The sequence below is a fragment of the Electrophorus electricus genome, chromosome 26, assembly GCF_041902795.1.
Source record: "Electrophorus electricus isolate QZ-2024a chromosome 26, ASM4190279v1, whole genome shotgun sequence".
Classification (NCBI taxonomy): Eukaryota; Metazoa; Chordata; class Actinopteri; order Gymnotiformes; family Gymnotidae; genus Electrophorus; species Electrophorus electricus.
The window spans coordinates 12,301,123-12,328,594 of record NC_137522.1 but is presented as its reverse complement, the minus strand read 5'-3'; the positions used below and the strand labels follow the sequence as shown (position 1 = coordinate 12,328,594).

Below are 27,472 nucleotides of genomic sequence, written 5' to 3'. Positions count from 1 at the left end.
CCTGACTAAACTGTGCTGATATAATAGGATATAAGAGGATTGGACTGTATGGTTCCTGAAAGTATAGTCTCAGAGTGCCACGACATCAGGAACAAAATGAGAAAATGCAGTGGCATAACACAGGCCTTTTTCTTTTAGCCAAATAATTAATTTCACTTTGTATCAAAGGGTGATGTATTTTGGACTTTCTGAACCATCGATACACTATTACTCTCTATTATGGACATGGTGAGACTAAGACGGTGGGGTGGGAAACACGATAACTTGAAGTGTAAACAATGATTAGTTGGGGTAATAACAAAAAGACCATGTTAGTTTAAAAATATTGATCTAACATGAAAGTCAACTTTGTAAATGTGCTGATATTTGAAAATATGCTAAATTAACTGAGAACAAATAAATGAGGAAGAAACATGAAGAAAAAAATCTAACAGAAAGATTTGTTCATGAACACGTTGAAAGCAGAAGAAGGAACAGAAGATCATTTATGTGGAGGTTCAGGGCTGGAAACAAAGAGCAGGGTTTTGTGTCAGCATCTCAGGAAACCTGCCTCACATTCCTGACTGAATGCAACACATGATTAATTAGCACTACCATGCCAGTACCACCAGCTCAGTCTGTGTGCACTCCCCAAGTCTATTCATCCCAAGCTCTGACCGCTTACTGAGTGTGTGTGTGTGTGTGTGTGTGTGTGTGTGTGTGTGTGTGTGTGTGTGTGTGTGTGTGTGTGTGTGTGTGTGAATATATCTGTGGAGGGTTTTAAAGACAACAATGACCTGTTGCAATTCATCCATATAAAAAACAATAAATGAGAAAATAACTATTTATTGGGAAATCAGCTGGATAATGTGTAGCTACACACTATTCAGGAATGAATGTTCTTCTATTAGAAGAACAAAACCGGAAACTGCAGCAAAGATTTGCTTGTGTGAGTGGGAGCAGGTTTGAATGTAGCTGTCATTGGCCAAACTCAGAGAACTCGAATTATGGCACATCAACAAGGTTTGTTTGTGTTGCACCATGTGGTACATCACTTCAGCTCCCTGGGGAGAGTGTGGATGTATGGACGGGTCATCTAGTACAACCAGAGAGATAGAACGCAGAAACCAGACCGAATTGCTATTGGTGAAGACTTTGAGAAAAGCAACTGGGCCAGAAAAGCATTCTGTGGTTCCTTTACATGTTGTTACATCCTACAAGACATACACAACCAGTCCAGGCCATCGTGGATATTCATCCATGATTTTCAGACTTCACAATGGGTCTTTTTCTAGGCCACTATACAGAATGATGAGTAAAGCAAAGCTCTGAGATGGTGAAGTATAGTTCTCATCAGACCATAAAGTACTTCAGATGGATGGTCAGGCATGTACTTTTGATCGATGAAGCAGTAGTGCTTCTCTCACCTTCTTTAAACCTAATTCTCCCATTCTCTTTAATGCGTTTCCGTCTCTGCAGATGTTAGTTTAGAGTTTGTGAATAAGGCTGTGTGTGGAACTCTGGTCTCTGGTGAGGATAGAATAGACAGAGTAAAGGAGAGAGAGAGAGAGAGAGAGAGAGAGAGAGAGAGTGTGTGTGTGTGTGTGTTTAAGGGGGAGGGAATGTGGATATGTTGTCTGTGGATGAGTTGTAGGGAGTGTTTGTATAGCTGTTTGTAGAGAGTGTGTATTTATTACTGTGTCTGTGTGTTAGGTGAGTGTATGCATGTTGGGAAGAATAAATTTGTGTGTCTTTTAGAAACTGTGTGTGTGTTTGTGCATGTGAATGTGTGTGCATGTTTTAGCGCCTTCTCTTCATCCCCCCTCCCCCGTCTTGAAGCCCTGAATGCCATAAAACATCAAAGTCCCTGGAGCTCAGCAAACAGATCTGCTGCTTAAACCTGAAAACCTGACCACTCACTCACAGTTGCTATTGAGCTTCTGAGTGCCTGAACAAAGACACACATCTTTTACCATTTTCCACCCTCCACTCCACTGTCTCCCCTCCCGACGATCCCCCCGCTCTCCGTCTGAGGGAACAGTAGGTCTGCGGCATGCCTTCTTTAGGGAATAACAACATCTGGGTTTGCGAGAGCGAGGCAGCAGTAGAGGGGTAGAAACTCTTGGAACTGCTCTGCACTTTTCCTGTGTTTGGAGATCTAACTTTTCCTGCACTCTGTCACACTCCTGTTTCCTTTTCTCCCCGTCTCTCTCTCTCTCTTTCTTCCTGCTGTATGGCGCTCCTTCGCTTTAAGCCCTAACAGGGGGGTAGTCTTCGACAGTTGTGTCAGCCTTCACGCTGCGGTTCTTCTCCTCTTTCTCTCTCTGTTTTCTTTTGGTATGACTCACGGTGGTCCCTTTCAGCAAAGGCGTGCCTGCGCTCGGACCCTCATATCTTTTCAGAAAGACTAACCTGTCAAGATTCTTCTGTCGCCAGACTCTTCTACAACCTCTCTGCAGTGAAGGCCAGCTGACGCAGGTATGTAACAACGCACTGTGTTTCTACCTGACAATAGCATGAGGTTACAAGAACCAGAGATCAAAAATCCAGAGTTAGTTTCATAGACCTTTTCTCCTAATGAGACAAATGGCAGTTGTTGGGTTTGCATCTGTCTTCACTGTTTTTAATGTGTCCCAAGGTAACAGCAGAGCTTATGCTATCAGTCTTTAAATTGGCTCCAATTTGGCTGAACAAGTTTACAAGTATTAAGTCTCCATTTATACATTTGACTACATGTTCTCCAAGTACAGTGGGTACTGCATATCCTTTTAATACATCAAAGCTTTCAAAAATGCACCAAGACATATTTCAAATCATTTGGAAGAAGGATTTAACCTCTAAAATCCCTTTCGGCTTTGTCCGTCATGAATACTCGCCCCCAACGCGTCTAAATATTACTAAAGAGGCAAAATATTTCCTCAATGAGGTATGATTATCACCAGGCAGGAAGTATGTTTTTGATTTACCTTGAGTCACTCATTAGAAGCAGGTACAGCTGCAATATCTATTCAGGCCAACCCTCCAGTAAGCTTTCCTTCATCTGCTCCGTGGCTGTGTGTAGAGATGCCAGAACATGCTGCTCTGAGATCCAACACCTGCGGCTCTGCTGCTGCTCTGGTGTGCGTCAGAATCGGAGGTTCCTGTGTCACTTTGATCTCGCCTGTGCTTCAGCTCCCAGCACTCTTACACTGGTTTACGGGGGTTAACTCTTCCCTTCCCACAGTGCACTGGGGCTGTAGTGAAGCAGAAAGCAAAATGTTTTAAGGCCACACAAACCAACCTAAGACCTAACTGTTAACTCACCACAAAGGAACATTTTCATTTTAACCACGTTCATTTCCTAGGCTCTGGCAAGACCCAGTAGGAAATGAGCGTCTGACTCCTTTCTACGGAGGACGTTCTTGGATTTCTTCACCACCAAGACTAGTGTTTGGAAAAGCAACTGAACAGTCTGAACAGATGGGGGTGGTGGTCCTCACATGGATGCTGGTCACCCTAAGCTACTTGCTATCTCTGGGCCAGACAGAGAATGTGCTGAAGGTGAATTCTGGTCTGCAAGTTTTCAGAGGTCAGAGTGTATCAGTGACCACACGAGAGCTGCAGTTCGACACAGACGCAACTTCAGAGGCCTGCAAAGTGGAGGTGGTGCTCAATGAACCCGTGACACAGAGGGTGGGCAAACTCACGCCACAGGTAAAGATCATGTGCTCCTCACACCTCAGCGATTTACAACACTGCACTGTGGAAGTAACCAGCAGAGAGAGCTCCAACCTTCCTACAACCCTAAAACCCCTCATCCTAGTCAGACCCTGTGGGAGCATGTGAAGATGTGGAGTAGACAGGGCTGGAACTAAAGTTGGCTAGGAAGGTATATATCTTGGAAGTGTCGTGAAGCAGTGGAGACTATTCCCTACAGGAAAGTAGATCTCTGGGATCAGAGGTAGCAATATGTCTCCGTCAGATGAGTCTCCAGAAGGAAGATTAGGCTGTTCTGCTTTTAGTGTGAGTCCATCAGTACCTAAGGTAGTTGATATGTTCTTCAGTTGGAAACTGAAATTGCTATTAAAGAAAAGCTTAAGGAAAAAGTGACATGAAGCAAGGCTCTGGTAAACCTATCCCACTGGAGCGCTGTATACAAATAAACTCTTTCACATGATCCATTTCACAGGTATTTGACTGCCATTTCCTCCCTGATGAGGTAAAATATGTCCATAATGGCAGTCCTTTACTGGAGGAGGACATAGTCATGCTGAGAGTCTACAGGTACACAAACCGGAACTTCACTATAGAGGAACTTCACTATAGGGGAATTTCACTATAGAGGAACTTCACAATAGGGGAATTTCACTATAGAGGAACTTCACAATAGGGGAATTTCACTATAGAGGAACTTCACAATAGGGGAGTTTCACTATAGAGGAACTTCACAATAGGGAAATTTCACTATAGAGGAACTTCACAATAGGGAAATTTCACTATAGAGGAACTTCACAATAGGGAAATTTCACTATAGAGGAACTTCACTATAGGGGAATTTCACTATAGAGGAACTTCACAATAGGGGAATTTCACAACAGTAAAGCTTTACAATAGGAGAATTTCACTATAGAGGAATTTCACAATGGGGAAATTTAATTGTAGAGGAATTTCACTATAGATGAATTTCACAATAGAATAATTCCACTATAGGGGAATTTCACCACAGGAGAACTGTTATTTACTTTATACTTCATGTTCATCCTCACCACTGTAAAACTGTAAAAATCAACACTACAACTTTATGATTGCAGATCATTTAAAGTAAAACAATGTAACAATTTTTGCACAACACATCATCTTGTTTCTTTAGCCTAGAACAGTGCACTGTGTGTATTGTGCCAGGTTCACAGATATTGAGACATTTACTGAGTCATTCATGCTGAAAGTGGAGGTGATAGCACCTGAGAAGAGCCTGGTAGAGTTTGGCAGCGCTGCTCTGGTGGTTCCAGAGTTCTACGGCCTCTCCAACGCCATCGACAGCAACGTGTTGTCCTTCAGAACTCGGCACAATGTGAGCTGTGTCGTTCGCCTGCTCAGCTCTGAGATCAGCATTCCTATGCTGGGTCAGGTGGTGACAGAGGACCCTGCCCTCAGAGACCAGGCTTCTGAACCTGCTCCTGGGCCAAGGAAAGGTAATGCACTGTACTCGCTATATGGGAAGCAAGAACCCTGCTTTCAGTCATACTCTAGCATGTAGTAAATTCATCGCTTGCGCTTAAATTGTTAAACAATGCTTAAAAAATATTCCATTGTTAATTACTTATTTAATCAGATGTTGGTCTCTCTCTAAAGTACAGTTACATTTATTGTAAAATGTAGGTGAGATCTATTTAAAGTGTTTCTTTCTTAGTTTCTTAAGTATACATGATGAAAATGTCATAGCACATCAGTTACAGCTCATATACACTTTACAATTTATAAAATGTGTTTTACTTCAATATAATTTTTCTTATCATCAAGGTCGACAAACTGCCATATCTTGCCCTGGAAATAAGGCCTGTGTGCATAACAGCAGGGAGGTGAACTTCTTGAAGACCAGCTGCAGTGAGTTCCTCACCTCAGGGCTGAAGTACCAACATCTTAGCCCGCCTTCACCAGAAATCGATTACGTGCCAATCAGAGTGGAGCTCAGGGACCAGAACAGCCGAGCCTTGCTGGAGGTAAGAGACGCCACCAGCAGCTGTGGTTTTTCTAATCGCACCTTCATACGTTCCTGCAGATTGCTCTCACTGGTGTTACAGAATTAACCAATTACAGCAGCGCTTCTCAGACGGTCCCACAGATGGTCTCACAGTCTTCCTCTGTCTCAGCTCCCAAAACACCTGAACTAAACATTAAAGAACACAGAACACCTGGTACAGCTGCACCTCAGCAACAAATATGAACTGTTTGGTGACTCTGAGGAATTGGTTGGCAAACACTAAATAATGGTACTAATGATTAAATAACTGAAATCATTTTTCACATTCTGTATTTATAGTTTCATATAAATTTATATATAAAATCAAGCTTTGGATATGAAGGTTTATATACATTTTTACAAATTGTATATGTGGTACTTTCTGCCTTTTGCACATTGATGACCCTTTTCTGTGCTTTCTGGCGTGTGCGCTTCCTGATCGGCGTCCAGGCCGAGAGCGTGTGGCTCCCCGTGCTAATCCATGGTGCCATGCCGAACCAGCCACCCCGTGCCGCCTTCATGTCCACGCTTGTTCTGGAGGTGGACCAGTTCATCTTGACCCCTGTGACCACAGCTACGCTGGACGCCACAGACGAAGAGAGCCCTCATACTAGGCTGGCCTTCAACGTGACCAGGCCGCCGGCGGAGGGCTACATCACCCACCTGGATGATCACACCAAGGCCGTGTCCTCGTTCTCCTGGCCAGACCTGAACGAGATGAGGATCGCGTACCAGCCGCCCAACAGCAGCCACACCCGCAGAAGGAACTATGAGGTGAACAGAAGCCAAGTGTGTATGTAGTTCTGCTCACACACCAGGCCCACAGAGCCAACCACTCTAAGCCAGATCTGGCTGCTGTGATCCAGATTTCAGAAAGTGAGTCATGCTTGCTCCAGAGGAAAAAAAAAGCAGGTTTTAAAAACATGAAAGAGAAACTGACTAATCACTATACCTCTGAGATTTAATTATTACTAATAAACATTAAAGTTTTCTCTGTTGTTTTCTGATATTCTTTTGCACAGTATAAATGCTCTTAGTAACTATTAATGTTCAGAGGCATGTTGTTGTGTCTCAGTTTGAGTTCCAGGCTCTTGACAGCTTCTTTGCAGCTAGTCCTCCTGTTACGGTTCACATATCCATCCGCACGGCAGAAACAAACAGTCCACGAGTCTCCTGGAATCTCGGTATGGAGCATGTTTTGTTTGAAGTAAAACCCCTGTACTTAATGTAATGTTCAATACTTTATATTCATACCAATTGTAATGATTTGTGGGGTTTTTTGCACAGGGCTGGATCTACTGGAGGGTCAGTCCAGACCAATAACATGGGAGAACCTACAGATTGTTGACAATGATAACATAGACGCTGTGACTCTGATAGCCGTGGACGGTCCTCTGCATGGACGACTGAGTGTTCGAGGTGTAATATCATGCTTGGTGCCACAAGAGAAACAGACCTTGTACCAGTTATCTACAGAAGTCACTACAGAAGCAGGCAGAAGGAATGTGATTTTTCCCATCACAGATTCTAATCCATATCGACACACAGGGGGGCATTAGCATGCAGTCACCACAACCTTGCAATTTTCCGTTCTGCTAACGCTCATAAGGCGTGCGGAGTTGCGCACACGGCTCAGCTAGCATGCACAAGGTGTCCTGTGTGAGTTCGCTAATCAGGTGCATAAAATGCACCGGCGACATTTTGCCAGAGGCCCTCTGTGCAAAGATGTCTTCACCGTCCCAGTGTCCCAGTGTCTGTCTTTCCACTCTAGCGGGTGGTGAGACGGCCGCCGTCTTCGCTCACAGGGCCTGCACGGAGCAGACTGTGAAGACGCACGTCGTTTCACGCCAGCGTGCACACAGACCAGATGCACGACAAGAGGTCGCTTCGCTGTCAGCCCTGCTAGCGCAGAATAGAACAGAAAAGAAGAGAATAAAATAGAACAGAATCTTTATTCTCTTTATACTCAGGCACTGAAAACTGGTATCTCACGTCTTCCATGAAGGTCACAATGGCAACACAACTGTTAAATGTTAACATTGCGCAAGCTACAAAATTCAATTTCCGTTTCAACATGCATAACTAAATTTACACTTTTGGGTGTTATAAATTGATGCCGTATTTGTAATAGTAGTGCCTGTGGTAACAGAGAGTGGCTGTGTGCATGCATGCGTGTGTGTGTGGGTGACTATAGTGTTTGTGGAGTGTGTGGTGTCTAGCCTTCTTCTTCTGTGGGTGACATAATGGGGTCCATGTGTGGGACCCTGTTTTAACAGCACACTGTGCCTCCTTCACCACGCCATGCAGCTCCACACCACACTGTTGAGCAGCTGGTCAGGACGCATTCAGTGCTGCTCCAGTACAAACTCTGCAAGAGCTTCTGTGGGAGCTGGGCCTGTTTCAGCTTCCTGAGGTACAAAGGTCCGTATTGGGCTTTTTGGACTGGGTGTGGAGTGTTGGGGGTCCATGTCAGCAGTTCTGAGACACAGACTCCAAGGAACTTTAGACTCTCCACCCTCTCCACAGCTTCTCCATGTATGTGTCGGGGAAGGTGGAGGTGAGAAGAGGAGAGGGAGGTGGTCTTTCTTCTTTGGTCTCCTGAATGACTTAGAGGTGTTAAGGTCCGGGTTGTTGTCTCTACTCCGCTCGGCCAGGTGTTCCACCTCGGGCCAGGTAGGCCATCTCCACGTTTTCCGAGATCAGCCCAACTATTGAGGAGTCATCAGCAAATATAATTATGGAGTCCTACTGCCTGCAGTCTCTCTCAGGGGTGCTGCTGGGTGGTGGTGGTGGTGGTGGTGGTTGTTGTTTGTCTGATTAGAAGGATCCCCAGGCTCATGGCCCAGTGCCTTAAGTCTGCTTGATCAATGGCAGTTAGCCTTCAATTACCTTAATTACTACATTTTCTTTCTTTTCATTTCTACATTTTACATCAATATGCCATTGTTGATATACTGATCTCCTCATCAAGACCAAAACTGCTTCAAAAGTTTGGCTCTCCAGTCCAGCCGCTCCCTGTACTCAGAAGCACCTGTTTGCTCATTTTTGTACAGGCGTGTTGGAGTTTAGCATGAGCGCTGGTCCAGCACAGAAGTCCCTCTCTAGACAGCCTGGAGGGCCACTGCAGACTGATCACTCGGCCCTGCCACTAGGGCTCTCTGACCATGGGGAGAGTCACCAATCGGTGGTCTAGCGCCGCTAACCAAATGGAACACTGCCTTCCCTGTCTCCACGCTCCGTCCTCTGCGTCAGGCATATACACAGAGCAATTCTTTTCAGGCCTCTTTTGGGCATCATGCCCAAAACAAACCTAAGGGCCCAATTACTAAGTTGCTTCTCCACTGGACTCCAGTGTAACCATAAAGTTGCTAATTAGGTTTACTGTGCAACCAGTCATCACTCAATGTGTCTGGTGACCTTGCTCTACTGTCTCCCTGGCAAATGCAGCATGCCCATCCACTGTATGGGCGGCAGTCATCGCCGGCCTGGGAAAGACGCCATCTTTCTTTTATGTTTTCCTGCAGTGGAGGCCAAGCCAGAGGCCAAGCCAGAGTGCATGTGTCTTCAGGCCAAAGCAGAACTTGTTATATATTCACACTCATGTCCGGCAGTGAAGAAAACCATGCTTGAAAACATCTGATGAAATAGAAAGTGAACAGACAGGGAAAGGGTGCAATGGGATCAGATTTAGACTGCCTTTGACCTGAAATAGGTCCTCTGACAAATGTCCAAGTGGCACCGACAGAACTGATTTAAGAAAATGAGGGCATCACATTTTTACATACTTAAGTACCATTGACAGGAGCCTGCTGAGAAACCAAACCTCCTTTTGTTCGCTGCTGTCCAGGTGGAAGGGGCTTCATGTTCAAGGTGAAGGACCTCCGTGATGGCGCGGTGGTTTATCATCACTCGGACAGCGACACCTCCAGGGACCACATCGTGTTCCGGATCACAGACGGTCGCCACAGCATTCGTCACAAGTTCCCCATCTACATCCTCCCCAAGGACGATACTCCCCCCTTCCTCATCAACAACGTGGCCTTTGAGGTGCAGGAGGGCAGCGCCATGCTGGTGGAGGACTACATGCTCCTAGCAACTGACCTGGACTCCAGCGATGATTACATTCAGTACCGGCTCGTAAGCCTCCCCCGTGCAGGAGATCTGGTCAGAAAGACCTCTCCACAAGACCCAGGTCAGCAGTACAGCTGAAATTTATTTCAGCAACTAGTGCTTGCAAACCCGACACGTCCATGACATTGTTGAATTCAGGTCAATAACAAACCTTGTAGATGTCACTGACCAGGTCACAAAAAAGTGCAAACTGGCTATGTGACAGATCTGTATGTCATAAACTAAACAGGTGTTCCAGTTGAGTCATTCCTGCAGAAAGACTTGTTTCAGGGCCTGATCTACTACAGACACTCAGGAGACGAGATGTTTGAAGACTTGTTTGAATTCATCCTCTCTGACATCCATGAACCTCCAAATCTCTCCCACAAACACGTGAGGGAATTGTGCTAATAGGAGTATGTCGATTAGCTATAGCATTATAAAATTATAGCAACATACAGTTATACAGAGATAGCAATGTACAGTTATATTGCAGGTAGCATCATTATACCTGCATTATAGTTTTATCCTTTCATTTTTGTATATTGATAACAATAATCATAATTTCTACTTGACAATGTACTGTTGCAGTTGTAGATGTGTATTTGCAGCTGTTTATCTGTATTTGACTCTCCACGCTGCTGGACTCACAGACAGTGGTGGTCCACGTGTTCCCAGTAAAGGACCAGCTGCCAGTGGAGGTCTCTGGCACGCTCCGCTCCCTCTCAGTGAAAGAGACGGAGGTTGTTTACATCACACAGAGTCACCTTCAGTTCCGAGCCCCTGAGCACCCAGACACTGACCTCATGTACACCGTCTCCCAGCCCTGTTTCAGCCCACTCAAGACTGGGTATGTGCTGTGTTTTGTTTACGAAACATATCTTATGAATAATAATACAGAAACATGAAAAAAAAAATTTTAGGCCTAGTTTATTTAACATGGCAGGGAGTGAGACCTGAGAAGGCTGAAGAGAACATATTTGTTAAGATGCTGGAGAGAAAATCTTGGTACTCAGTAACCTGCCCACAACAAGGACAGGAAAACTGTGGTAGTAGATCAGTACAGTTTTATGAAGTATAGGAGGTCAGTATAGTGCTGTTCAATGGGCCAATATAGAGTATATATAGGTCAATATATAGCTGTACGAAGCATTGTAGATCAGTACGAAGCTGTTTGAAGCATAGTAGGTAAATATAGCACAGTACTTAAGTATTTCTACACATATAGTACTTCAAATAATTTAAGATGTGCTATGTATGCAAACAAGGTGCTAAATAAAAATGTTATTAGTGCACAAGTTAGAAATGCTGGGGTGTTTCAGTGGGTTTCATGCGTCTGTCAGTTCTTTACATTTAATATACAATTTCTGGCTTTGGACGTTTTTGTTTTTTTTTAAAGATCTAGCTCTCCAAAATCCATTTAATGTTTTTTCATCTCCAGGCTACCAGATGCAGGCAGACTCTTCTACACAGAGAGTGCAAAGTCCATGAAAAAAGATGCTATGGTTCCAGTGCTCAGATCATTCACACAGGTATGCCAGGGAGGCCTGCGAGTCTAGTGGTGTCTGAGACCTTGGTACCGTTGGCTTTATAACATTCAACCTTTCTTTTATCAGCATGCAGTGACTCACCACAAGGTCGGCTACATGCCCCCCATAGAGGACATTGGTCCTGAGCCACTCTTTGTGCAGTTTATCTTTTCTGTAAGTGACCAGCAGGGCGGTGTTCTCGCTGGGATTGTATTCAACATTACAGTCACACCTGTGGATAATCAAGCTCCAGAGGTAATGTAACTGTCTGAAATCCGTGCAATGAATATGCTATACAAATATTATTGTTATAAAGATGAAAATCTTCCTATGTAATTCAATTCAATTCAAAATAAATAATACTGCAGGCTGTGATTTCAAGTGTTTCCTTGCTACTGACTTGCAGATGTTCACTAACCTGCTGAGGGTAGAAGAAGGGCAAGGAGTCTTCCTGGTGGAGGAGCACCTGCTGGTGCGGGACGCAGACAGCCCTGAGGAGAAGCTCAGGGTGCAGGTGCAGACGCAACCCCGCCATGGGCGCCTGGAGCTCCAGGGGGCGCTGTTACTCCAGGGGGACAGCTTCCTCCTGCAGGACCTGAAAGCACTAAGAGTCAGGTAGGAGCTCAGCCAGACGGACACCTCCTCACACCCTGTGCAGGTATTACTGCTGCAAAGGTCCGTTGAAATTGGCGTCCTTGTTTTGGCAGATACATCCATGACGACTCTGAAACTGTGAGAGACAGTATAGGTCTCCAGATCACGGATGGGATCAACTCTGCTCAGGGCGAACTCCTTATCCAAGTGAGTGAGAAGTCAAGACAGAACAGAGATCTAAATGAAATTCAGACCCTCACAACAAAGGGGAACTGCAGCATTGGTAAAAACCAAAAACAGCGCTTCTCAGAGAGAAGCCACCCCATCTTGGCCAAACAGTGCTAATTCTGGCCCGGGTTTGGTCCTGTTGGTGTCCGGTTTGTCCCGCGCTTAGGTCCTCCCTGTGAACGATGAGCCTCCGCGTCTGGGCTCCGGCCTTCGGACGGGACTGTCCTGTGAGGAAGGAGGCCACGTGCACATCACCGCTGAGCACCTGTTCGCCACGGATGCCGACAGCGACGACACGCGGCTCACCTACATGCTGGCACGGACCCCTGGCCGCGGTGTGCTGCAGAGGAACAGGGTCACCGTGGACAAGTTCTCCCAGTCCGACGTGCTCCATGGTCTCATGTCCTACCTGCACACAGGTGAGGGGACAAGCATGCGTCTGCCCACATCGTGTGGTGATGACCGCACCAGATGCTGCATGTGACGATGAAGCTCATGGCATATTGTTCAATTCAAGTATTATGATTGTCCTACTGGAATGTTGTGCAAGACCACTTTCCAAAGTAGCGAGCAGACGAAGGCAATGCACATAACAGAAACTTGTGTATCAGGAGCATTTCTTTTTGATTTTCAAATTATCCATGTCTATAACAGCCAGTATTTACTGTTCCCCCGTGGGCTGTTTCTGTGTAAACAGGAGGTGGGATTTGTATCTTTGAGCACCGATATTTGTTATGTTTACCCATATGCCATTTTCCTGATGTAGGAAATGAGATCCATGTCTGTAAGGACAGATACGTGTTGTTTTCCCATTGGCTGTTTCTGTATGTAGGAGGTGAGATTGGCCCACATCCCGTGTCAGACATCATCACCATCATAGTATCAGATGGGGAGGGCGGGACAGCAGATGGCTGCTGCCAGGAAGAAGCCCTCCCTCCGCCTGCCCCTCTACATGGAACACTTCCTGTCTATGACCTCAACATCACTATACTTCCTGTCAACAATCAGCCGCCATCCATAACAACAGGTAAACAACTAGTAAAGACCAGCAGTACTTCGGAGGAAAGGCGGGCTAGCTGCTTGGTGAAGGTCATGCATGTGTTGCCTCTAGACCAGTAGGAGGTGAAAGACAATGCGGATTTCTCAATTATGACAAGTTGTTCATTGTTCCAAGTCTTTGGCTGATATGTAATTCATTCATTGTAATGGCAAGCGTCTTTATTTAAGGACTAAACAAAACATCCAGCGCATTCTTTGGACCTGTGCGTGTTCTGGATTTAAACTAATGGTGATAGACTACAGCCTGGACATCATGTAATCACTGTGCGTTGTGTCTCCATACAGTAGATTCAGGTCAAGGCAGCATTTTCTCTAAACTCCACAGACTGCCAAAAAAATGCTTGTACTTATCAATAGAAAACAGCGGCTCCAGTGAGACAATGGCAGGGAGGAGCACAGTGGCTGGGCACTGGTTCACATGGTATCCCAGCATTCCTGCTGCTGGGCCTGGAGTCATCTGAATGGGATTACAGCGGGAAGCGTGGCACGAGATAGCCGTTACGCCCGACGACACCCCAACCCCACCGACCCCCGGGGCGCAGCTGGACAATGAGGCAGAGCAGAAGACAATAGAGGCATCGTCCCTGTTTTAAAAAGACGACTCGGCCCGATCCGCCGCACCGCAGCTCCTGCTGCCAAGATTCCCCTCTCCCACACGGTCCCAACACTGATCTCCTAATTCTCCAAATCCTTGGAAAGAAAAGGGGAAAGAACTCTCCAAGATGGCTACTGCACACCAAAGCTGGGCTAGCGCAGGATGGAATGCAATTGTTTTAATTAACTTACAGTGAACAACTGAGAGCATTAAGCCAGCGGAACGAGGGGGAGTCTGGCTTGCCCTGCCTGCCTCATTCAGGGATGATAAAACCATCACCTTTATCCCAGACTGCTGGTCATTAATTCCCTGCTCCCCCTCGTTGCAGGGCCGGATCCCAACGCAGACGCCTCCATGCCCACCCCCCATTCATTATGTATCAGTGCGGTAAATGGGAGCAGATGCCAGTAAGCGTGGGCATGATGGCTTTATCAGCAGCCAGGTGGCAGCATGCTGGCCAGGAGCCGAAAGGGAGCAAGAGACAGAGGGAGGAGAGAGAGAGTGTGGGGGGATGGAGAGAGAGAGAGAGAGAGAGAGAGAGAGACAGAAACAGTGAGATGGAGAGAGTGAGGAGCGTGGGTGATAGAAAAGTAGTATCAGGTAAAGTGAGAGGGAATAAATCATGGCAAATCAACTGACAAACAAACACGAAGGATCCCAGGGAACAACTCTCTGACTCTGCACACTGACAGTGTAGAGTGGAATGTAAAAATACCTCAGAAAACCTAAAATATTACAGAAATGCAGGCTGGCTAACAGCAACTGAATTCTTGCTGAAATAATCCTACCTGCTTTGTCTTTCTTTTAGGAAGCATGGTGGTTGAAGAGGGCTCTAGTGTGTGTCTGTGTCGGGGAGCGCTGGCGGCCACGGACCCTGACACCGAGCCTGAGCAGTTAACCTTCCACCTGGAGACGGAGCCTCAGCACGGCTTTCTGGAGAACACGCTGCCCTCGCCAGGCTTTGAGAAGAGCAACGCTGGAATCCGAGTGGGTCAGTGCTAATCCCCGGGCCCCACCTGCAGACATTGCCACGAGCCACTCTCCCAGACGTCCATTAAGCCGTACTGTCTGAATGAAGTTTCTTTCAGCCAGCTTCACCTGAGCTCTGGATTCATCAACTATGTCCAGTCCCTCCACCAGGGTGTGGAGCCCATCGCTGACCACTTCACTATTGCTGTCAGTGATGGGGTCCATAAATCGGGGCCTGTGTCCTTCTATATCATAATCGACCCCACCAACGACGAGGCCCCATCTCTGCAGCTGCTCAACTTCACGGTCTGTCACACTTACAGGCCTGAGACCTCAGAATAACATTTCAGAATGAAACGAGTCATGCTTCGGCAAACTCACTTGTCTGTCTGTCTGTCTGTCTGCTCCTCTATGGCCGAAGGTCATAGAGGGAGGAGTGACAGGTCTGAACCCCACTATCCTCGATGCAGTGGACCTGGATGCCCCACCAGACACCTTGAGCATCGCTGTCCTGGTGCCCCCTGCTCATGGGACTCTGCTGGACGGCACCTATGGGCATGAGATGAGCCGGTATAAAGGGACGGGTGTGGAGCTCCAGCAGAGAAGCCTGCCAGTGCATTCCTTCACCATACAAGCCCTGCGACAAGGTCAGCTCCTCTCCAGCCGCCAGTGTGTGTGTGTGTGTGTGTGTGTGTGTGTGTGGGTGGGAGGGGGGTAATAGAACACAGTCATGGGGGGGGCAGGGTGTGAGCATAACACAGGCAGCATGGACCGGCAGTGTAGAGGGCACTGGTTTGCTGTCTCCAGGGTCCAGGCTCCCTGAACAGATGTTGCGGGAGACAGAGGTCATGGAGGCCTGCAGTGCTTGTGCCTCATGCGCCGAGTCCTTTCCTGAGCAAGTACCTCCCAGCCACTGAGCAGCTGGTGATCACACAGGACACCCTGTTAGACAGTGAGAGAGCGCCACAGAAATGCAGGTGCCCTGTCAGTGAGAGTAACCGAAGGTTCTTGAAAGAGGTTTCTTCTTACGTGTGTCCTTTGTCTTCTGTGTTTTCAAGCATTGCTTCACTCTGTCCCTCTTGTGATGGTCATCAGGAATGGAGGTCGTGTATATGCATGATGACACAGACACCCTTCAGGACACTTTCACCATTCAGCTGTCAGATGGTAGTCACTCTGTCCAGGGGACAGCGTGGGTCCACGTCCTACCAGTGAACGATGAAAAGCCTCGTCTCCTCAAGTAAGGACGCCCAAGCCAGATAGATATAAGCCAGACAGATATAAGAAAGGGGGAGGGGCTTAAGGATGGACAGAGCCTTCTGTAAGGCACATGCGCCCGGGGAACCCACAGTACCCCACGTGGCTGGAAATCACATGACAGCCTTCGCTAAGTCGCGGCACTTCATTCTACCAGTTTCCCCAAAGATCAGGAGGGTTGTTTTATTTGAGTTTATGTTTTGACTTGCGGGATTTGGCGGAGGGTGCAATGCATCTGGGTTTAATTTAGCTCTGACGTGAGCTTGAAGGCTTGGCAGTGGTCTCTCTCCCTGTTCCTCTCACACAGGAACGCGGGAGTGGAGCTGGATGCTCTTGACAGAAGGGTGATCTCCAGCATGGTCATGGAGGCGGAGGACCGGGACACCCCCAGCAACCAGCTCTATTACATCCTCAGCGCAAGCCCCAGGTTCGGCCTTCTGCAACTCAAGGTCAGCCCCTCGTGAAACAGCACGAGCAATGCACATCCACAGTGACGCTTAAGACTGCATGTGCCAGCGTGTCCCGCGCAACTGTGTGCAGACGACGGCCGGGTGGACGGACCTGGGCGCGGGACAGAACTTTACGCAGGAGGACGTGGAGATGAACCGCCTGTGGTACAAACACACAACGTTCAGTGAGTTCAAAGGCCACGACAGGTTCCAGTTTTACCTCAGCGATATGGACAACCAGACACCGTCGCAGAGTTTCTTCATCTCCGTCCGCGCCGTTCCAAAGGGTACGAAAAGCGTCGCCCTCGTTTTCACGCGCGCAACCTTCCCAGGCTGTGCGTCCCTCAGACTGACCAAATGGCTTTCTGCAGGTCACATCGCTCTGACCACCCAGTCCGTGACAGTAATGGAGGGAGACAGGGTGGTGCTGACCACTGACGTCCTGCTGACGATGGACAGCGGGAGCCTGCCCGATGAGCTCGTCTACACCGTGACCGACCCGCCCCGGCACGGGCACCTGCACATGGCCCAGCGCCCGGGCGTCCCCCTGTTCTCCTTCACCCACATGGACGTGGCAGCCCATCGGGTGTGCTACACGCACGACAACAGCCACTCTGCTGACCGCGACTCCTTCAGGTCGGTCCCATCAGACTGAAGACCCTTTCCCTGACTCTTTTCCTTTTAAAGCCGATTAACCCAGAATATTCTAATGAGCGAGATTTGAAGTGAGATGTTAAATGCAAACATTGAATATATCTCTAATGATCTGACCTAGAGTCAGTTGTGCTCTTTTAGTAATTTAAGGCAGTACATATATTTGTATTTGTGGCGAAACACAGGGCAGTCTGGAAGGAGGTGTGGCCTTCTGGCAGCCATATAACACCACAGGCAAAGAAATGAGAGGAAAGCCTGTTTATGTCCTTTTCCGGCCAATTTGGCAGGCGGCAGACTTCAGAGAAGGCAGTGCGTGCCTGACCTTGCCTGCCTCGCGTGTGTGTTTGGGAGTGGGGTTGTCAGCCCCGAAACCTCGGCTGGGCTTCACCCCGTGGTGCGGCTGGGGGCATACACTCCTGACTGGGGCAGATCTCGCCGAGGGTGCTGCTTTAGACAGGGAGAATGGAACGGCAGGCCTGCTCCACACCAGCGTCTGTAGTCCGGAGCAGCACATAGCAGCCTGGCGCAGCCTAGGGGACGCACACAGAACCACGGTACCGGTACCGTGTTTTCCAGATGACCACTGGCAGTCTCGCTGCTTCCTCTGGACATCGCGAGCACTGGAGCTCTTGTACCCCACAGAGTGAGAGCTTCCGTTCTGGGCCGCTTGTTCTGTTACAGCCACCGCCTCGGCTGGACCAGACAGAGCGTGCCTTTGTCTCTTGCTGAACAGCTTGTATTTGCTCTAATGGCAGGCAGCTCATGACAGCAGAACCTTCGATCGGGAAACACCTGAGTGAACACCTGTGTGTCAAAACAGGGAGCCGACAGAGGCCAAGAGAGCGCGAGGGAGGGAGAGAGGGAGAGATGGAGGGAGAGATGGAGAGATGGAGAGGCAGAAGGTGTTTTTTGGGAGTCCTCTTCCTCCCTCTGCTCGCCTGTGACAGGCAGATGATGAATGGGCATTATTAGGAGAGTAATAATTCTGTCTGGCATCGTCTTCACGACTGCAACTCTGGGCACAATTACTGAGCAAAAATGTGGGACAATGACCATGCCAGATGTTTCTATGCTTTGGCTCCAAGTGAGAGGGAAAGACCAGCACCCAGGTGACAGGCACGCTGTTTACCGTGGATGGCACCAGTCCGCCTGCAGGGTGGTGTGTGTGGGTGTGTGCGCGTGTGCATGAAGGAGTGTGTGTTTGGCGAAGGGTTGAGTGAGGACTCCCCTCCTCATTTGCCTGCACCATTCCAGCCCTTTGTTTGGGCCCAGCATGATGCCAGAATTTGTCACCACGGCCCGGAGCACGCTCCCATTCTCACAAAGAACACAAAAAAAGCAAATGGCACAGCAGATGGTAAGAAGCACTTCAACTAAACCTTAAGCTTCTTTTTAAACAAGAATCCTTTTGTCCAGAATTGTTTACAATGCTGCTATGCCGAAAAGCACCGGAAGGGCTCGCTAAATAGTGACGGGACGCTCCGTCGTTTGACATAAGCTCTGTTCCCCTGTCCAGCTTTGATGTCAGCAACGGCGTGACCTCCAAGGGCGGCTCGCTGGTTTTCACGGTGGAACACGCTGACCGGATTCCACCCACTCTGAGCATCAACGCGGGCCTCCAGCTTGTCGAAGGCACCACAAGGACCGTCTCACCCGAGCACCTAAAACTGAGCGATCCAGACACGGCCGTGGAGAGCCTGACGTACGCCCTGCTTCAGCCACCGCGGTTTGGCAGGCTACTGCTGAAAGGGCTTCCCCTGACGCAGAAGAGCTTCACACAGCTAGATGTCGACAACATGCACCTGAGTTACCAGCATCTGAACAGCCCTGCCAAGATTGACAGATTCACCTTTCAGCCCTCTGATGGAACGAACAAGGGCTACCTGGCCTTCGGACAGCTGCAGGAGAAGGAGACAGTGTTCACAATACAGGTAACGACAGCACCTGTTCGCAGTGCCAAGTTATACGATACTAACGCGGCTTAGTCGTGACACATTAAAAATAATATTGGACTCGCAGTAACACAAGATGATGATATTTATTCTCCATCACGTGATTCTGCTTGGCATTCTGCATTTAAAATATACAACATTAACAATATCTTGCGCGCAAGTGGAAACTAGACGTTCGTAGAGCTGAAATGCGGCACAAGGTTAGTAACTAGAAACTGGAATTATCATACTTGCCAAAAGTGCGGTGCAGGGACAGAAACTACCTCCCATTACTCCAACTCTTCCGCTTACCTCCATTAAATCCATGGCCATATTCCACAACTGTTGTTATATGTCCATTATTTTAGCATTTTTTAGTAATTTATGTTTTACTTTTAGATCAACGCGTTAAGATCAATCACTCAAACGAGGCCACTTTATAATCATGATACGTCATGATGTCTCCCTCTGGTGGCCAACTATAGTAACTGTTTAATAGGAGCAGATTTTTAATTTTTTTTTAAAATTATTTTTTTTGAACAACTAAATTAACAGATAGAAGTTTTAGACAAGACCCCACCAAACCTTGTCAACAAAGGAACCCCCAGCACAGTAGAGCAACTACAAGATTACCTACAGGTCATCTACATCACCTCCAAAGAGCTGCAGGCTTCCGACCCAGACAGTCCCAACCAGGAGCTGGAGTTCATCATCACACGTCCACCACACTTTGGATACCTGGAGAACGCCATCACAGGCAGGTGTTGTGTGCAGCTGCTGACCTGGAAGCATTAATGCTGTGGACATGACCTCCAGATGTGACAGGAACATTCTGGTGTTTACAGGTGGATATGTCAAAGGTCGCTTCACGCAGAAGGACGTGGACCAGCAAGCGCTGCGCTACGTCATTCCCTCAGACATGGAGGTCACGGCAGACAGCTTTGAGTTCCAGCTCTCAGACCCAGCAGGGAACACCGTGCTCCCAGAAGTGTATGATTAACATGCAAAAGTGCAGTTAAATGGATTATAGATTAGAATTTAGCCTCTTCTGCACTTCAAGGTTCACATCACAATTTTACTCTCGTTATATGGTTCTAGTAGTGGAAAGAGCATTCAGGGTAGATGAGGATTCTGTTGAAATGTATCTATTTCTATTCTGTTCATTAAAAATCAGTGCAATTTGCATGTGGTTCAGGGACATTATTGGCAGGCGTTTGTACAGACTCGTGTGTTTGTAGAAGGGGCTTCTGTCTTAAACTATGGAGCACACCACAACAAAATGAACACTTTTCAGAGTGAATAGCTTGAGCTGCCTTGTTTAGTCATTTGTCTCGGGGCTGCATGCTGCATCCTGTACGGAGACGCGTTATGCGTCGCGGTCCTAGTGTGAACGACTGCTCTCGCACTCATCTGCCAAACCAGAATGGAACTCAGGTGGTCTCGTGTGGAGCTGACAGCTTCCTGCTACCGCGTTTGCGAGAACGCAGGAACTCTTGCCGTGCAGGTGATGCGCAGTGGGAACAGCAGGGACCCCGCCTACGTTGGCATACAGGTGAGATTTCACAGCAGTAAACATACAGACAGTGGCCGCGATGTCCAGCTTCGGGTGACGGGAGTCCTGGAAACGTCCGGCTCTTTGCTGTTTCAGGCTCAAGAGGGCACAGCTAAAGTGGGCAAGGACTTCACTCACAGCTCCGCCAGTCTGATCCAGTTCGATCCAGGTGATATTTGACTTTAAACACGACAGATAACAATTAGAGCGTCATGATAAAACTTTTAATTTCACATTGGCTACAAAGTTCCACATGCTTGTATCACAGGCATCTTGTTCAGTCTTGATATATTTGTGTTCTTATTGTAGGTATTCCTACTTGTTTACACATTAAATAGGTTTGTGATGTTGATTGGTCTGTGGCGTGCCTGCTGACGTGTGTGTGAAGGGTGATTACTGGGGAGCTACACTGTTCATGTGGTGTTTATGTCTCTCTGTCTCCCCCTGCCTGTCTCCTTCTCAACTACTGTAGGAGTAAATATCAAGTTTTGGAACATTCACCTTAATGATGACAGGCTGGAGGAGAATCATGAGAACCTGGAGGTGGTGCTGAAAGCCCAGAAGAATGCTGTTCTGGGACAGAGACGCAGAGCCTCGGTGGAGATCGTGGATCCCCGAGATGGTAAACCCCAAACTTTCACCAGTACAACCACCATACAAGGTATAGCTACATAGTATAGTTTATATTACATATGAAAGTGTCCTCCACCAGGTAGGTGTGACCCAGATGATCTGGTGGTTGAGGGCCATGAGAAAGAACCTCCTCTCCTTCATTCTCCAAGCATCTACCAGTCCCCACCACTGGCACCACAAGCACCGCAGGAGGAAGACCACACGCCGGACCCCAACACGGGGATCGTACGGGACAAGCCGCCGCTGAGAGGGGACGTACCCCATCGCACTCAGCTCATCCGCTTCAGCAGTGGGGAGGCTCAAGAGCAGCCTGACCTCAACCAAGGCAGGACACAGAAGAGACTCATGAGCGACACTGGACACACGGTGAGTCAGCTCACCTCACAGACTAGCCACAGTGCCTTATTCTAAGGTAAAGGTATTCTCAGTTTGACAGGCATTTTCATCAGAAGTAAAAAGTAATCAAGAGAAAGCGTGGACAGTGAGTAATCTGAGTTCTAATATTAGGATTTTGTAATAGCACTTTGATTGTGTAAAATTAAACCTTTTATAATCTCTTATAGAAGTCATTTGACTTACTAGAGAAATTCTGGTTCTGTAGACCTTCTACAGACACAAGCTTGTGGTGAGGTGACTGTGATGTACTTAGTCATGTCCTGCTGTTAGTTCCATGGGATGATCCCAGTAAGGCCGGAGGAAGAGGGACCTGTGCCCCGTGTCCACCCAGAGCTGGAGGTCATGCCCATCTGGAGCTGGGCTGGACGTCCCACTGTCCTCAGACCAGTAGACGCTCCCCAGAGAGACGCCGGCTTCGGTTCACCAGTACACCAGCACAAGGTTGGAGGATCTTATCGTTGTGTGCGGGTGCAGGCCATGCTTTCAGTTAAACAGCCCGAGGGGTGTAAACAGACATGCAGAAGGGAGGTCGGAGAACACAGACCGCACTAAAAGGCCAGACCTCCCCTAAAGGGTGAAGGGTGGAGCATAGGAGTCGTGGAGAAGAGGGAGGAGAGGGGGAGGAGGTGATGAGTGAAATCTCCGCACAGACAAAAATCTTGGCAGGACGGAAATATATTAGCCAGGTTGTAGCTTCACGAGCAGTCTTTCTCCCAAGATTCAGTTCTAGCACTTTGTTCGTCTCCACAAATTCTCCATAAATTCCTGGAGAATGAAAATGCAACACCAACTGTTATCAGCATTCATTCATATCTCTCTGAATAAATGTTCCCTGCATTCTTTTTTAGTCTGCCAAGGTTGTGAGTGTTGGCTGTCTCCCTGGGTGGACCCATTACAGACGGAGGTGCTACATCCTGGGCCCTGGTGCAGCTGGCTGGACCGGTGCTCAGCACGCGTGCTCAGCGTATGTTAACCACAGCACTACCACATTATCTTTACGTCCGTTTTATACAGTTATGAATACATGCGAATTCAGCTATTTTCTTTTACTGCTTCTGCAAATCTAGGCTTGACAGTCATTTGACAAGCGTGCGTTCGAAGGCTCATATGAAGTGGCTGTGGAGCTTCGCCAGGAAACAACCATTCTGGATTGGTGAGGATGCGGACACCTGTGTGTTTTAGGGAATGACGTGTGTTCAGACACTCATGGTTGCTGTTTGGACAGGGCTTTCTGGCACTCCGGGCCGATGGTCTTGGACTGATGGTACGCTACTGACCTTCTCCAGACTCAAGAAAAACAAGGCTTTAGACCAGGAGGTTCCTGCACACTCCTCTCACAGATGTGTGTTGGCCCAAGACCAAAAGATATGGATTCCCCAAAACTGTACAGCCAAATCACATGTATATCTATGTTCATCATCTACACAGGTTAACAAATAAAAAAAGAAAACAATAAATATGCTTGACACCAACCTGTGCCACTTCTTTCGAACTTGTAAACATAAAATAAACATTGCAGTGAAGCTGACCGGTTTGCTTTTGGCGTGTCTGCTAACCCTGCATGGTTACAGTAGGGATAGTCCAGCTGGTCGCCGAGCCGCACGGAGGCGCTGTTCACGGAGCAGCAGGGTGTGTGGCGGCCAGACATGGCGGCGGCCCTGCTGCAAATGGCTTGTTTGTATCGTGGTCTGTTAGCGGTCAGAGCCACCGGCATTCGCCCGCTTATTCCTGGACTTGTGCCGTGTCATTTTCGGGCTTTTTCCTTTAAAAAGGATCCGGAGTTGGAGGAAAATCCATATTATAGTAAATATGAAGAGAAGATCAAACAGCTTCGGAGGTAGGCTAAGGCCTTAGCTAGCGAGCTAATTTTAGCTAAGCTATGTAACTCCTCCAGGTTCATAAAGTCATGATTGACCACTCAGTGAGGTAGTGGGTGGGAGGTTTCTGGACACTGGCACATTTGCAATTTAATTCGTTTATTTGTTTATGCTTAAATGTTAATGAAGGTTTTTAATTCGCTACCAGAATGAGCATTCAGTAACTTACTACTGTGATGTTTATACATATGAAGCTAATATCATATATATATATATATTGTGTGTGTGTGTGTGTGTGTGTGTGTGTGTGTGTGTGAGGGAGAGAGAGAAAATAATGAGGTACACAAGGTTTCGGACAGAGGTCCTTCATCAGCTGTGCAAGCAAAGTGCTTCTGAATTAGGAGGAGCCGGTTTATATATGAAACAGTAGATGTTTAACTCAGAACATTCATTCCATGGGGCTCTAAAGTTCCAAGAGTGTAAATCAGTTCTTTTTCGTTGAGTTTCCTCATTTCATTGCTGCCATGGCAACAACTGGTGATGCAAACAAATTAAGTATTTCGTATTAAAATGCCTTGTCCCTGGAATCAACAAATACTTAATTCTGATGGTCCAAAGGTGTTCAACAAATTGTTCAACGAGACTTCTCCTGGTTTCTCCAATGTAAATTTGACACCTTTGCAGTAAAGCATTAGAAGCAAAGCATGATGATAATTGATCCTTTCAACTCACCTGTGATCTTTATATATATGATGATGTAATATATAAAGCCACAATTTTTATGTAACTTAAGCACCAAACCTCAAGAATACAAAGCCCGTCTTGAGACGCGGCATGAGGTAAAGAAGGAACCTGTTGGACAGTCAAGACAAGCAGAGTTCATCAGATGCCTGGACCAGGAGGTAACTGTCGCCACATTGCTGTATTAGAAAGTTTATTGCATAGCCTGTAAATGCTGTATATGCCACCCAGATCATGACCGCTGTTGTGATGTATCGTAATGTTTTGGCACCTTCCCTTCAGATCAAATTGATTTACTGTCATGTTTCCAGATGGATAAACAACAAAACCCAGGAGTTGGAGGTTTTACAGAGAACAAGGTAGTAACGGCTCCAACACCGTCTTGCCAGTATTTGATCATGTTTGCTGCTAATAGTCTTCCTTCTTTCTTTTAGACTTTAGGGTCGATCCTCAACCTTCACATGGTTCAAGACAAGTCTGGAGTGGAAATTGGAGAGGTGAATTTATGATTTTTTTTCTTCAGAGTTTTGAATTGTCGGAACATCAAAAGTAACCAACTAATATAAGAAAATGTAAAACATAATAGTTTGTCTATTCTTGTTTAGCTCTGGATGCAGTATTTCTCAACAAAAGACACAATCAGTGCTGTCATACCAGTAAGCCTTTCACATTATATGAAAATATCATAACTGAAAATTGTGGAAAGCTTGTATTTCTCAGTACTTATAGTAATTGCTTATTCATAGAATATATATGGAAAAATGTCTTTGAAGTCACATGTTTGTTTACCCCCTTCAAACATTATATCCGTTAACAGAATCATTCGTATTTACTAGGGCTCCACTTTTGAGAAAATGGTCAGTCGGGCCAAGTCATGCCCAATGGTGAGTTGTGCAGTAATTAAATTATAAATGTTGCACTATTTGTGCGGGGGTACTGTTGTCTCACATGCTCAGTTTTATGCTTGAAACAGAGTCACTCATTGAACTACTTTTAATAAAACATAAAAAGTAACGGTGTTGGAATCTTGGTTGTTTCAAGAACGTGGCAAAAGTCTCATACTCATGAAACGCACAGAAACCTTAGACTCTTCAGGGCATTTCTGTGGTGGAGCCACATAAGTAGGTGGTAAAATATATCACCACCAGGTGGCAGCATTGCTTTGAAAAAAAACAATAGAATCCTTTTTGTAATTTGTTATTTGTGCATGTTTTTTTCCTGCCCCAACTTTTCCAGTGCAGTCAAATGGATGTAAGATATGGACTCTTAGCTATATTGGTTTGTTTATTTTGGACATGCATCAGTGAAGAATTCAGTATCTTCAACCAAAATTCATATATCTAAATGTTTTAATTATTTACTTTATTACAATTATGACTTATCTTGTGGATAAATATAGTTGCACATCTAGTTAATAAAGGAAACATTACCTCCACACCCTTCCTGAGGGGCTTTAAAAAAATGACCATGTGCCATAATACTTGCTCTAGCATGCACTTGAATGATTGCTCTTGTAGAGGCATAAATGTCTTACCCGTTGAACATGAGCACTTTGGCAGCCTGTCTATGACATTCTGTTGCGCCTTTAATGCAGAGCATCAACTTACTAAATTCTGTGTTCTTCCAAAAGTTTCTGTATGCTCTGCCTCAGAAAGAGGGTTACGAGTTCTTTCTGGGACAGTGGGCCGGTCAGGAGTTGCACTTCACCTCTCTCATCAATGTTCAGGTATTTGCTGCCCCTTATCAGTAGGCTGAATCAGTTCCACCTGTGTGGCCTGCTGCTTCGCTTGAAGTAAACAGTTTGTTTTCCTTTTAGACTTTGGGCGAGAATGCTCCCAGCCAGCTTGTTCTGTACCATTATTCAGAGCTGCAGAAGGACAAAGACATTGTTCTCATGACAGCGGAGATGGATGGCAAATTCATTGTGAGTCACAGGCGTGATTAAAGAGTTTGGATAATACTTTGTTAGGAAAACTCCTGAGTCACTTTAGAAGAACTGTTGTGCTCTTCTTGAAGCTGCGTGGTCTACACACTAACACCGTTTTGTACTTGTATAATAGATTGCAGTTTTTGTTTATAATAACTTCCTTTTTTCCCCCCCTCCCAGACTGTTCACCAGGCTCAGTGCTTAGCCAATCAGGTGCAGCTGTTCTATGCCGCACAGAGACACGAGACCTTCCAATTGGTGGAAACCTTCAACCACAGGCCGACAGATTTCAAGCACATGTCTGTGATAGCGGAACTAGAACAGAGTGGAATAGGAGGAGCTACCACAAAGTAACGCCCCGTCCCTTGGGCCACGGTGACCAGGAGGTGTGTTGCCTGAAGGAGTCCCAGGAGGACATTGGCCTTGCTGTCTTCACTAGCATTCATCTGGGTTAAGCTAAGGCTCAGCTGTGTTGGCCCTGACTAACCTGTTGCTGTGTATGCAGGTTCACATATTTGCACCATTGAATATTCCCTCTCCTGTTGCTATTGTGGTGGTTTGTATTTATTAATTTAATGTCATCATCAAAGTTTTTCATGAATTTACCATTGAATTAGTGTTCATTTTAGGTCTTGCTCAAGGAGGAGAATATCAAGCATTTCTTTGGGAATATGACAGGAAACCTAAGTAACTTGGCTTATGCAGCATACACCTCACATGGTATTGTGATGAGTGTGGTGTGAGATCTGGGCCAAAGAGAACATTTTTGAAAAACTTGTTGGTAGCATGTTAGCCTAGGTGAACTACAGCTGGCCTCTGGCATGGTGTTGGAAGGTGCTCATTTAACGTTGCCATTTTTAAAGGAGGTTTCTGAGGGAAATCTTTCTAACTGTTAAAGTACACCATGTACAAATCAGGATGTTTGAAATACCAGTATTACATTCTGGAGCATCGTCGAACCCCAGTCCTGGAGCGCAGTGGCGCTGATTTGATCTTCACCGTACCTGACCTGGGTTATAAAGGACTTGATGATAATGGCCTGGTTGGTGCCATAGGGTGTGTTTGGGTAGCAGAGGTTTAAGGTGTTCTGCCTTCGTGGAAGAGGAAAAGAAATCAATTACATAGTGCGTGACCCTCAAGGACTGAAGCTTGACATCCTCTCTGCCCTGCACATACTCGTGCGTGGTCGCTTGAATGTACGAACATGTCATACATACTGTAGTAATAAACAGCCTCCTGCATTAACCCTGTTGTGGCGTGTTTTGCTTGCGAAGCGCACGTTCATTTGCGACTGTAATCAAGGCGCCTCGGACGACAGGTGATGCCCTTGAAG

At 46.8% G+C, this 27,472-nt stretch overlaps 2 protein-coding genes across 3 annotated transcripts; both read left to right on the top strand.

Annotated features, from left to right (window-relative positions):
• The first annotated feature begins 1,974 nt into the window (after window positions 1–1,974).
• Window positions 1,975–23,175, top strand: frem1b (Fras1 related extracellular matrix 1b). 2 transcript variants are annotated; one of them, XM_035523307.2, is made up of 35 exons: window positions 1,975–2,457; window positions 3,324–3,672; window positions 4,148–4,242; window positions 4,861–5,150; window positions 5,479–5,678; window positions 6,149–6,472; window positions 6,774–6,882; window positions 6,986–7,117; window positions 9,546–9,890; window positions 10,059–10,201; window positions 10,462–10,658; window positions 11,250–11,340; window positions 11,425–11,592; window positions 11,744–11,952; window positions 12,045–12,138; window positions 12,326–12,578; window positions 12,992–13,186; window positions 14,622–14,804; window positions 14,892–15,088; window positions 15,204–15,429; window positions 15,878–16,022; window positions 16,347–16,488; window positions 16,580–16,775; window positions 16,860–17,124; window positions 18,659–19,073; window positions 19,629–19,830; window positions 19,919–20,063; window positions 20,496–20,625; window positions 20,722–20,794; window positions 21,098–21,247; window positions 21,338–21,624; window positions 21,925–22,095; window positions 22,503–22,618; window positions 22,722–22,807; window positions 22,880–23,175. In XM_035523307.2, exons 2-35 carry the CDS (start codon window positions 3,439–3,441, stop codon window positions 23,092–23,094), a joined length of 6,423 nt encoding a protein of 2,140 aa, XP_035379200.2. In that variant the 5' UTR covers window positions 1,975–2,457; window positions 3,324–3,438; the 3' UTR covers window positions 23,095–23,175. The 2 variants fall into 2 exon arrangements, with proteins under 2 accessions (XP_035379200.2, XP_081564550.1); XM_081708424.1 differs by lacking the exons at window positions 1,975–2,457; window positions 3,324–3,672; window positions 4,148–4,242; window positions 4,861–5,150; window positions 5,479–5,678 and adding an exon at window positions 5,849–5,948.
• Window positions 23,176–23,277: 102 nt separating this feature from the next.
• atpaf1 (ATP synthase mitochondrial F1 complex assembly factor 1) lies at window positions 23,278–27,384 on the top strand. Its single transcript, XM_027005521.3, has 9 exons — window positions 23,278–23,491; window positions 24,265–24,373; window positions 24,524–24,571; window positions 24,647–24,709; window positions 24,818–24,868; window positions 25,049–25,096; window positions 25,843–25,938; window positions 26,029–26,136; window positions 26,320–27,384. Exons 1-9 carry the CDS (start codon window positions 23,301–23,303, stop codon window positions 26,491–26,493), a joined length of 888 nt encoding a protein of 295 aa, XP_026861322.3. The 5' UTR covers window positions 23,278–23,300; the 3' UTR covers window positions 26,494–27,384.
• The last annotated feature ends 88 nt before the right edge of the window (window positions 27,385–27,472 follow it).

What these genes read in the sequence shown, in the direction of transcription:
- frem1b (XM_035523307.2), top strand. Translation starts at nt 3,439, where the DNA reads ATGGGGGTGGTGGTCCTCACATGGATGCTGGTCACCCTAAGCTACTTG. An exon ending in TGCTCCTGGGCCAAGGAAAG is followed by an intron (nt 5,151 to 5,478) that starts GTAATGCACTGT and finishes CTTATCATCAAG; the next exon opens with GTCGACAAACTGCCATATCT. An exon ending in TGGATAATCAAGCTCCAGAG is followed by an intron (nt 11,593 to 11,743) that starts GTAATGTAACTG and finishes ACTGACTTGCAG; the next exon opens with ATGTTCACTAACCTGCTGAG.
- atpaf1 (XM_027005521.3), top strand. Translation starts at nt 23,301, where the DNA reads ATGGCGGCGGCCCTGCTGCAAATGGCTTGTTTGTATCGTGGTCTGTTA. An exon ending in CAATCAGTGCTGTCATACCA is followed by an intron (nt 24,869 to 25,048) that starts GTAAGCCTTTCA and finishes CGTATTTACTAG; the next exon opens with GGCTCCACTTTTGAGAAAAT. An exon ending in AGATGGATGGCAAATTCATT is followed by an intron (nt 26,137 to 26,319) that starts GTGAGTCACAGG and finishes CCCCCCTCCCAG; the next exon opens with ACTGTTCACCAGGCTCAGTG.